Raw genomic sequence first — 11,510 nt, 5'->3', positions numbered from 1 at the left:
GCAGCTTCTAGATCTCAGAAACGCGCTGGCTGAGCACGCCACCAAGTCTCCTGCCTCACCCACTGGTCACTTCTGTCCCCTGGGCCTTACAGCACGCACAGCTGGGAACCCCCCACCATAGCAAGGTGTCCACCTCACACCCACTCTCTACCGCGCTGGCATCACACGGAGGGGGCGTGTCTACGCAGGACACATTTCTTTCACGAAGGCCTCTCTGGCTGGGGGGCATCGCACCTCTGCACAAGTAGCATCTCACTGGAAATCGCTGCTCAAAGATGGCGCGTGCCTAACGCACCACCTGCACCAGCTCAAGCCCCCAGACCTGGCCGGGCTCCCAGCGGTGGACTGGGACGCGTGCCGCCCCCTGGACCCATCCCACCCCCCTGCTCCTGCCCTGCTGCCCTCACCTGTGTTCCGAGCCGCCTGCCCGGCGCTTTTGTCCACACTCTCCAGCTCGGTCACTCGGTTCTGGAGGGATTCCACGCTGCTCTTCATGCTGTCCGCTTCTTCCCAGTTCTGCCGGAACGGGCGGATCTCTTTGTCAAGCTCTTTCAATTTCTCCGCCTGGCTGTCTATTACCCGCTTCCAAATCAAAGGCATCAGAAGGCAAAATGCAGTTAGAACTCTCTGAAGACGCTATGCCACCGCCACCGGACACCGGCTGGTTAGGAAGAGCGGCCAGCCCAGAGCTGCGTGGATGAGCCCCGTGCCAGCTCTCACACGGGCACCTCACCTGTCACCCATACCCATCTCAGGGGACACAAGTGCCGTGGATCCCCGTCCCAGAGGAGGGGACCGAGGCACAGGGGCCCCACACCACTCTGTCGTAGGGTCTCAAGTTCAGGACATTGGAGGCTGTGGGAAGGTCTCCGTTTCCTAAAGGGCCAAGGCACGTGCAGGGGCCAATGTGAGTCTCCTCGGAGGCTGCCTGGCGCAGGGCAGGAGGGGCCGCCCTGTCTCCGTGGCTACAGACAGCGCCCTAGAACCCTGCCTGGGTCCCGAGAGGGGGCTGCCAGCACCCCGGCACCTGCTCCAGAAACCTGGCGTCTGCACAGGGCTGGCAGCAGGGAGAACCCTGAGGGCAGGTCTTCAGACCCTGGCTGAAACGGAGAGGCCAATCCCTAGGAGGGGGCTGCCCCCCACCCCCCACACTGGGCTCACTGTGGCCCCTGGGCACAGAAACACTACTGACAGACACGTGGCTGTTGACACAGAGGCTGCATTTTATGCTACCTTAAATCATTCAGAAAGCCTTTTTTTTTTTTTTTTTTTTTTTTTTCCCAGAAACACATAGACATTTTAACAGTAAGCAGTGGGATGAGACCCGCCAGCTACGGCAACCCAGCCTGTTTTCCAGGACTGGCACACCCACCTGCTGGATGAAGGGTTTTCCCTTCCGAAAAGGATCTGTGTTGTTTTGAAATGAAGCTGGGGAAGGCTGGGGGGTTTGGCCCCGTGTGGAGCCGCAGGCCGCACAGGGGAGAGCCCCGGGCCTGCGGAGTTCACTTCTCCTTTCAGAAGCCTATTTTTAAACATTGAGTTTCAGCACCTTTGCTGGCTGTTAATAACCACCAAGGAGCAAACATGGTAGGTCTGGTTACTTTTTTGGGGTAGAAGGTACGGTATTATTCTTCCTCTTCTTTCCAAGAAAACCCGGTATTAGCCAACTTTTAAAAAGCGAAGATGATTTCTATAAAAAACACCCCTTCCCACACTGACGTCACTTATTTCTATATGTGTGTCTGGAAGCCTATTTACTTATTTATTTTTTAAAGTGTATTTATTTTGAGAGAGAGCAGGAGAGGGGCAGAGAGGGGGAGACAAAGAATCCCAAGCAGGCTTCACGCCATCAGTGTGGAGCCCCAAGCTGGGCTTGAACTAACAAATCATGAGATCACGACCTGAGCCAAAATCAGAAGTTCAACGCTTAACTGACTGAGCCACCCGGGGGCCTCTGGAGGCACATTTAAAATGAAGTCTATTTTCTGGGGACAAGACTCTGACATCAGGACGCCCGAACCCATAATGTATTTCTGATGAGAATCTGCAGTGGCTGTCACGCCCTCTACCCACGGAGAGCGTAAGCTTGGCTAACGTGGGTCCTAGAGAGTTTAAGAGGGGAGCTCATGAAAACCTATGCAATCGACGGTGGTCCTGAGGGATGCCATTGCGTAACCTGGTGGACATGGGTGGACATGAGGGGCGGAGTGGCTTGGGGTGAGCCACACGTCACCTCTCCGCCTCGTGGCCCCGAGGTAAAAAGGGGGTGATGCCGCGGTGCCTCCTTCACAAGGCGGAGGATGTGCACGTGGTGAGGTCAGGAACGAAACTGCAGTGTGAAATGAGGGCTGCCGTAGGGGCACAGCCCAGACTAGAGCTCAGGGACACAGAGTTGGCTGGCGGGGGCGGGAGAGAACACGTGCACACACAGGCACGCACACCCACACGCACACGTACGTGTGCACACGCAGGGCTCTACCGAGTCACTTGAAAGGAGCTCCACACACACAGCAAGGGAACATGTGCGGTTTTTAAACAGGCCCCTCCTCTGCATAAATGGCATGGTGTCGCTCGTCTACACCAAAGTCTAGAGTGCAGCCAATGTGATTTCACTCTCGAGGAGTGGTCTACACAGCTGCTGCCACGTTTCTGTAAGAACAAATCCTGAACGCGAGTGAGAACAAGAGTCTGGGAGCGAGAGACGGCACAGGTTGCAGGCTTGTAAACAAATCCTAACCGAGAGAGCTGCTGTCAGAGCATCAATTCATCAGTGTCAGGCACTGTGCACTTGAGGGCTTAAGCCACTGTCTCTCTTCCTGTCACTTACACCATGGGGGTCACTGGGACCTACGCACCAAACGCTGTGCAAACAGGATGGTGCGGGTGGCACTTGGGGGCCAGGCGGGCAGTGTGCCACATGGCTTTGCTCCTGCCCCCTGGGCTCATCTAGTCTCTGCCAACAACAGGCTAGGCATTCAGGTGACATCTAGGTGGCCTTTTTTCGTTAAGAAAAACAGGTTCTTTGGGGCTCCTGGGTGGCTCAGTCAGTTGCGAGTCTGACGTCGGCTCAGGTCATGATCTCACGGCTCGTGAGTTCGAGCCCCGTGTCGGGCTTTGTGCTGACAGCTCGGAGCCTGGAGCCTGCTTCACATTCTGTGTCTCCCTCTCTCTCTGCCCCTAACCCACTCACATTCTGTCTCTGTCTCTCTCAAAAATAAATAAATAAACATTAAAAAAATTTTTTTAAAGAAAAACAGGTTCTTTAAAAAGTAAAATATTAAGAAATTGCCTTTCCTGGGTCAGCAAAAGCAAACACACTCTTAAAGTCCACTGCTTTTAAGCAACATCCTGTATATATCTGCAGCCCTCAGGAACTCTGCACTCCATGTGGCCTACCGTATTTGGGGTTTTAGGTCTAACGGAGAATCAGACAAGGAAGGAGAGGACACAGAGACTAATATGTCTGTCGTCACCGTGGTGGTCCAATGCATAGGGCTGGGGGAGCACTGAGGAGAACGGGGGTAGGGGAAGGGAAGGGTTCTGATGTGAGGAAGGAAATGACGAGAGGTGCACCTGGGAGCCAGGCCCCGGATGAAGAGGTGGAGAAGGCTCTGGAAGGGCTGGAGGGAAGGGCCCCTGGGCCGAACATGCTTCACAGAGAGTCAAGGCCTCCAGGGCTCCAGCCAGAGGCCTTCCACCCACGGTCACAGAAGACTGCCAGCCCAGCCTGTCTGTCAGGCCAGCCCCACCGTGAAGCAAAGGTGAGCTTCCGCCTTCCAAAGCATTGCCCGGCTAGACGCGGAAGCCACTGGGGGAAATGCTGGACCATCCCAAGGACGTTTCAGTCCTCGGTGACTTGTCCCTGGCACTTAATGAGATTAGGCATTTTGAGCCCAGTGTGATCTGAGTCCCTTCCTCTCAATATAGTCTATTTTCCTCCATGCTTCTCCCTCCATGGAGAGTGCCCGCCTACTTAGGACCAGTCGGGGCACCACCCGCATGACCGCTCGGCCCCCACTGCTCTGCACTCCGGCAACCTGGTTCCCCCCTTTCTTTCGGACTTAGGTCTCAGCCGTTTATGAAATCACAAAAGTGTTAAAATATAAGTCACACACGGCAGAATGACTAAATTCTACGAAAAAGTAAATTAAATTCAAACTTTTCACGTTGGAAGGGGGGAAATGGAGAGGATGCATGTGATAACATCGGAGGGTTCAGACAAGTGTCCCCGTGACCCCTCTGTGTACATCCTCATTTTATCTGGTCGTAAAAGATGATGTATAAACGACCCCACTACTCATTCACTCTTTCTTCTGTCGGTGATATTTTTAACAGGTGATTTTCTAGCATAACGTGAACTTCCGTGTCCTTTCCATGCCCCTCTATGCGCCCCAGGGAGCCACCATGCTGCTGGCAGCCAGGACGCGAGTGGGGCCATGTAGGTGAGTGTGGCCTCTGGACATTCTGAATATTTCCATGGGCACTCTGCAAAATGCCAGGGACCGCCAGCAGGAGGCTTGTTGGTGTTTTATGTGAACGTGTTTTGGCTTGATTCAATACCAATGACTTCTAATACAACCTATTATTTCAAAACACTGTGTTTTTCCTCAACTCTGGACAACCGCAACGTTTTAACACAAACGAAATTCATGTAATAAATCTCTCTGCAACTTAAGCCACTGTGACTAACCTCTGCTGTTAAAGTGGGAGGAAAGCCATCCTCAAAGATGCTGTGACCCTGAGCTACTAGAAATATTTCACCTTCCAGTTAAGAGGGAAACACACCTAAGTAAAAACAATGAAAAGCCATTTTGGAAACGTAGGTGTGTGTGTGTGTGTGATGCGCGTGGGGATTAGTCTAACAAATGTATACTGCGAGTAAGCTGACGTACAGAGAAGATCTACAAAATGATACGCTAACTGGGGCCGGTGTTGACAACAGAAGGGAGGAGCAACATTCTAATCAGGCCTCTTTACACGATCACCCGTTTCTGGCGAAGGCTGACATGTCTGTTCTGAGGTACGCGCGGGTCGCTATCGTCAAACAGTGTGGGGAGAGTGTGTGTGCCTCTAGAAGATTCGTAACAAAACAGATTGGCTTTGCTTCACCTTAGGAAGTGAAACTTCACGCAAAACTGCTCAGGAACAATATGAAATCTTAACTAAGATAATTTTTTAAAACACGGGCTTGAAGTCTTACTTCACCAGCAGTGACTCAAAGGCACAGAAGAGAGGCCTGGGGCTTGTTGTCCAGGGAAAAGGGGGCGGGGGAAGAAAGAGTGGCCTGTGCCTTTCTCGAGGCTTAAGCAAGAGACACAGGTGGTCTATCTGACAAAAGTCAGGGCCTTTGCTCAAACGTCTCACTGACAAAGTCCTGAAGAACAGACACGCTCCTCTACCCTGTGGATCCAGCCACAGATGTAAGCTTCTTACCTGTAAATGAAGTATTTTGGATTCATTATTTCGAAGCATTTCCTTTTGTCTCTCAATTTCAATTTCAAAGCTACATATCTGATTGTGCAGACTTTGTATGCTCTTGTTTTTTTCTACACTTTCATTCTGTAGCAAGGAAACCTGAAGAAAAAATTCGTCAATTAAGCAAACAAAACATGGTTTTATAAATTTATAACAATTGTAATAATAGTTGCTCACATTTTTGCAATATAGGCCTTCTACCAGCCCAATGTAAGGAGTTCCAGGAAAAAAAAAAAAAATCCCTTCATACGGAAATGGAGGTCTTGGTAACTTAATAGGAAATCCTACACAGGGTGTTTCTCAGACTCACTCCCAGTAATTAAATAAGGCGAGGTCCAGCAGCCGACTGAATTTCAGAATGAATGGGACACTCTAAAGTTTTTACTGAAAACGAATAAATCTTTCACCAGACAGGCTTTCAAACTTTGACCAGGAAACACAGTAGGAAACATATCCTTACATCTCGCCCCACTTGTACAAACCTTCGTGTGTGTGTGTGTGTGTGTCCCTAAGAAACAGGTATTACAAAACCATACTTGCCCTAACCATTCCCATGTTCCCTGATACTTTCTCTTTTATTCTATTTTACTTTAAAAAGTGCCAGTTGCCATCCACTAAATTGTCTCACTTCCACCCACGGGCCACACCCACACTCTGAAAAGCTCTCCCAGCATAATGGGAAAGCACAGTGGGAATAAAAAGCTATATGCATGCTTCAGTTAACCCTTAGGGCCAACTCCTAGCCCTCCAACAGAGACGTGAGGCTTCAGGGGGCAGGTGCCCGGCCTGTCGCCCAAGATGACCTTCCACAAAGCTCAACATATTCACCTGCAAGGCCACGTCAGCCCAAGGAAGGGCCTGCTGGCGGGGAGGGGGGGGGGGGGGAAGCAGTTCCAAGCCCACCTTTGATCTTTTCAAAATCTTTCTGGAAAATAATTAGCTCCCAAGAACCAATTTACACTGGTCTTAAAAGCCCCCAGGTGAGGACTCTGAGGCCAACTCCCATAGGGCTGCCTTCTCACAAGACTGCTCCCTGAGGCACTCTGGCCTTCGGAAAGGCCCCTCTACCGACAGATGTGTCTGGGCACAGCTGCTGCCCCCGAAGACAGAGGGCCCCATGGCGGGCACTGGGACAGCTCCATTCATTGTGCTCCCAATACGGACAACACCTGAGGTGACGGCCCAAGGGCATATCAGGACAAACCCGGGTGTGATAAAGCACAGATTCTTCGTGTCCCTGTGAAGGCAGGCACCTTTCTATATGCAATCTGCTCGGGCAAGCAGCACCTCTGGGCACAGTCTGTTTTATTTTATTATTTTTTTAATGTTTATTTATTTTTGCAACAGAGCGTGAGTGGGGGAGGGGCAGAGAGAGAGAGGGAGACACAGAACATGAAGCAGGCTCGAGGCTCTGAGCTGTCAGCTCAGAGCCCAACACGGGGCTCAAACCCATGGACTGCAAGATGGTAACCTGAGCCGAAGTCGGACCCTTAACCAACGGAACCACCCACGCACCCCAGTCTGTTTTATTTTATTTATTTAAAAAAATGTTTTTAACGTTTATTTACTATTGAAAGACAGAGAGTCAGAGCATGAGCAGGGGAGGGACAGAAGGAGAGGGAGACACATATTCCGAAGCAGGCTCCAGGCTCTGAGCTGTCAGCACAGAGCCCGACGTGGGGCTCGAACTCACAGACTGCGAAATCATGACCTGAGCCAAAGTCTGATGCTTAACTCACTGAGCCACCCGGGTGCCCCTTAGTCTGTTTTGTTTTAGAACAATGTGTATTTACTTGTTCAAAACTTGCAATGTCTCATGGGAAAAAATAACACTTCACTTCCCTAGGATGTTATCACAAACAGACTTTCCTCTCTAAACCACGGTGTCTCATGCCCCTGGGCCCCTATAAGTGATGCAGACTGGCCATGTGCAACATCCCACGGGCAGGTCTTGCCTTTTCCAATGTTACGATTCACTCACTCCCATCTCTCAAGGTAGACACAATTCCCAGACTCTATTCTCACAACCAAAAAAGAAATACCCTGCACGCAAGCTAACTTTTTTTTTGGAAGAGAGAGTACGCGTGCACACACATGCAGACACACACGCATGCACGTGGGGGAGGGGCAGAGAGAGGAGAACGAGAATCTTAAGCAGGTTCCACCTAGTTCAAAGCCTGACTCAGGGCTCAATCTCACAAACCGTGAGATCATGACCTGAGCTGAAATCAAGGGTCGGATGCTTAACCGAATGAGCCACCCAGGCACCCACATGTCAACGTTTTTGATCAAAAATCTCAGGAGGGGCCTGGGTGGCTCAGTCGGTTAAGCATCCGACTTCGGCTCAGGTCATGATCTTGCGGTTCGTGACTTCAAGCCTCGTGTTGGGCTCCGTGCTGACAGCTCAGAGCCTGGAGCCTGCTTTGGATTCTGTGTCTCCCTCTTCCTGTCCCTCCCCTACTCATGCTGTCTCTCTCTCTCTCTCTCTCAAAAATAAACACCAAAAAAACATTTTTTTAAAATCTCGGTAATATCTCCAAAATCAATGGCAATTTTCTTTTCTGCAGCAAATCAAGCTACCAGAGGATGAACAGAAACATCTCACATTAATGAACATACATCGTGCCACATTAAACTCTTAATTTCTTGATTTAGGGAGCTTTCTAATTTAAATTTTCTTTGTTTCTTTGTTTTACTCAAAGAATCCAATTCCTAGGCACCTGCGGATCCCTGCTCTCACAGGAAAATCTACCTGGCAGGTGCGTTTCCAAGAAGCAGAGCATACCATCCACGAGGCAGATGAAAACGAGTCCCGTGACCTTCCCCGAGAACCCCCTCACTGAGAGCAACATCTATCCCCGCCTATTTTGGTGGAGTACTCCACCTTTCCTTTAGACTTAAGCTTTTGTCATATAGAAGATGGGTGTTTTTCGCCTGAGTGGCTGAATCGGTTAAGCGTCCCGACTCTTGATTTCGGCTCTGGTCACAATCTCACAGTTGGTGAGTTCGAGCCCCAAGCTGGGCTCTCTGCTGTCAGCTCAGAGCCAGCTTCAGATCCTCTGTCTTCCTCTCTCTGCCCCTCCCCCGCTCTCTTTCTTGTGCTCACATGCTCTCTGCCTCTCTCAAAAATAAACAAACATTTTTAAAAAAAATGAGAAACGGAGTATCAATGAGACACAGAGTCCTGACATCTATGCCTATAATTTTTAAAAGGCAGAAACAGAGCACATTTTTTAAACAGAAGGGGAAAAAAAGACTTACCAATAAACCATCACTCACTCAGAGCAACTGCTATATGTTCACGAGGAAGCCATCAATGACTCCTCTAACACAAGTTTCATTTCACTGTTAAGTGAGACCCTTCTTCCCGCCGCACGTGTGTGTGTGTGTGTACATGTGACATGCCCACCCTTCTAACGCTTCTCATCCTCAGCATCAGTATTTATACCAAAAAAAAACTTTATGTCAGAGTTAATAAAAATGTTTTGATTTAAAATATTAGACTCTATCAAATACATTTATATTTTAAGTTGGTTGAATTTAGGGGCACCTGGGTGGCTCAGTCGGTTAAGCATCTGACTCTTCGTTTTGGTTCAGGTCACGATCTCACGATTTTGTGAGTTTGAGCCCAGTGTCGGGCTCCGTGCTGACAGCGCGGAGCCTGCTTGGGATTCTCTCTCTCCCTCTCTCTCTGCCCCTCCCTGACTCACGCTGTCTCTGTCTCTCTCAAAATCAATAAACTTAAAAAAATTGGTTAAATTTAACACAGGAAGCAAGGTATTCAAATCTCTAGAGATCTTCAGAAAATAAACAGGCTGCTCTAATTCACCTTAGTGTCCTCCTACTACAAATTCTCAGTAAATGCTTCTGGAATACTGACATAAGTTTTTATTGTTGTAGAGAAGCCACAATGAGAGCTCCTATAACAACTTCTTCTCTACTGATTCTTGGAAGTTTTCACCTTTTCCTCATGAAAAGAGGGCCTGGCCCAGCTGAACGCCACGGAGTAAACTCCCCTGGGGAGACGTATCACAAGGGGAAGGTGTGAGGAGTTCCCGGCCCCACAACTGAGGCCTCTGGAAAAGACGGCCCCGCTGGACAAGGGCTCCCTGCTCCAAACTTCCATAAAGTGATAGCTCCTACACGAGGATTAGGAAAATGGCTTTTCCTAGCTTTCTCCTAGGAAAGACAGAGAAAGCGGAAGCATTTAGCGCTGGTCACCTTCCAGATTGGGGGTTGACAAACTTTTTCACTGAAAAAACCAGAGAGTAAATATTTGGGGCTGTGAGGTCTGTACAGTTTCTGTCTCAGATGCTAAACTCTGCCGTTACAGTGGATACGCAGCACGGACCACAGGCAAATGAATGAGCATGGCTGTGTTCCAATCAAACTTTATTTATAAAAAGATGAGGTTGATGGCGAGAGAAAGGAAGGTTTGGAAGTTTGATAATCCCTGTTCTAGGTCAATGCTAAGGTAACCACAATGTGATTAAACACAAACAAACAAAAAGGCACCGCATGCTTGCTCGGCAATGAACAAAGAACAAACCAACCCAAACGCCTTCATCATTGGTAAGCTCCGGGTCATGTGAAATGTACTTTTTTTTTTTTTTTTACATTCTCCTGATACTGTTTCTTTTATCCAAAACCATTAATAACTATAAAAATATTTTCTTCTTTAAATGATTTGAAGAGATTATTAAAAGCCAGCAAAAGCTAGAAACAGTGTGGCGTACCTTTTTCTCCAGAGAATTACTCCACTCTTTCAGTAAGTTGACGTGCTGCACCGCGGAGCTGGCCTCATGGGCCTTAATCTGCTGGTTTGTCCCCTGTGAGAACAAAGATGCAGCGCATCAAGCCGACGCTCCCCCCCTCACAGAGTGCAGCAAGACTAACACACGACCTAAAACCAGCTCTAAACAGGAAAAAGGGAGCCTTCTCCACAGAAAGCTTTCCAAGGGCCATGCTCGGGGTGGGGGGAAGAGCAGGTGCCCTGCAATTAATTCTACAACAACCTCAAGTTCATGCCCTTTGCTCCCCAAGCTTCTTACCAAGCACCTGCTCATCTGTGTGTCATACTTGTAATATCAAGAAATTAAATCTTAGACCTATCATTATCGTTTTTTTAAGTTTCTTCATTAAAAACGCACACTGAAAAATGCTTAGACACCTGCGGTTACAGCTAGCTACCACTACAGCAATCCGGTGGGCACGCAACCAAAGCGGGATTCTAAATAATTTACTAAAATATTAACTTAGTAGTGAAATACGCCGTATTAGAAAGGTACTGTTCCTTGCTATTCTAAGTATATTTGGAAAGTTACATACAAAACATAAACAATCTACAGAGTACATAAGATGGAGACCATTTCAGAGCAGTAATAGCAAGCACATGAAATAGTACTTCATGTATTTAAGGAAATAATTGGTATGAAAATATAATTTGTTTTGATACTGGAAAATTAAGAAGCCACAGAAAGCATTTTAATGATCTCCAAAACATATACTCTGTACATAGAATATTCATATATATATGTTGATATAAGTATCGCTATATATAAACATATATATATACATACACAGAATGAATGGTACTACATACGACATAACAGTGGTGAGGGCCCTGTCTCGTTAAGAGACTGAGACAAAGGGGAAGCTACGGTCATTCTTACTCTTATCTTCTAAGAAAATACCGAGACGCCAATATCTCTGTACTGAGTTCGTAATAAATGTTATTGCTAACATACAAAATTAAATACGAAATACTTTAGTTGTAATATATACTGCCCTCTGATAGTTTTAAGATTGAGATATACGTTTAAATGAAACTCAGTTCAAATTCACTAGCCATCTCAGACGTGTTAAAAACAAAACACAACAAAAACCAAAACCCCAGAAACAGGTTTCTCGCAGCACAGCGTGGCAGTGACGGAGACGCCCTCTCCACGTGGCTGTGCTGGGAGGTGTGGCATAGATAATATGACACGCGTCTATGGACACACGAGAGTGGTCCTCGCGACTGTGTGCTGATGCGC

General features: G+C 48.2%; 1 protein-coding gene across 7 annotated transcripts in view; it reads right to left on the bottom strand.

Moving 5' to 3' along the window:
• TRAF3 (TNF receptor associated factor 3) overlaps positions 1-11,510 on the bottom strand; it is a 119,314-nt gene that overhangs the window by 6,476 nt on the left and 101,328 nt on the right. For all 7 annotated transcript variants that reach the window (XM_045448318.1, XM_045448316.1, XM_045448315.1 and 4 more), the window contains 3 exons: positions 10,212-10,304; positions 5,434-5,574; positions 408-582 (listed from right to left, as the gene is read on the bottom strand). In XM_045448318.1, coding sequence (XP_045304274.1) covers positions 408-582; positions 5,434-5,574; positions 10,212-10,304 — 409 coding nt within the window. The remainder of the gene's footprint in view (positions 1-407; positions 583-5,433; positions 5,575-10,211; positions 10,305-11,510) is intronic.

This window comes from Leopardus geoffroyi, chromosome B3, assembly GCF_018350155.1.
Source record: "Leopardus geoffroyi isolate Oge1 chromosome B3, O.geoffroyi_Oge1_pat1.0, whole genome shotgun sequence".
In the NCBI taxonomy this organism is placed as follows: domain Eukaryota; kingdom Metazoa; phylum Chordata; class Mammalia; order Carnivora; family Felidae; genus Leopardus; species Leopardus geoffroyi.
The sequence above is the reverse complement of the archived record's forward strand: the minus strand, read 5'-3'. Positions and strand labels throughout refer to the sequence as shown.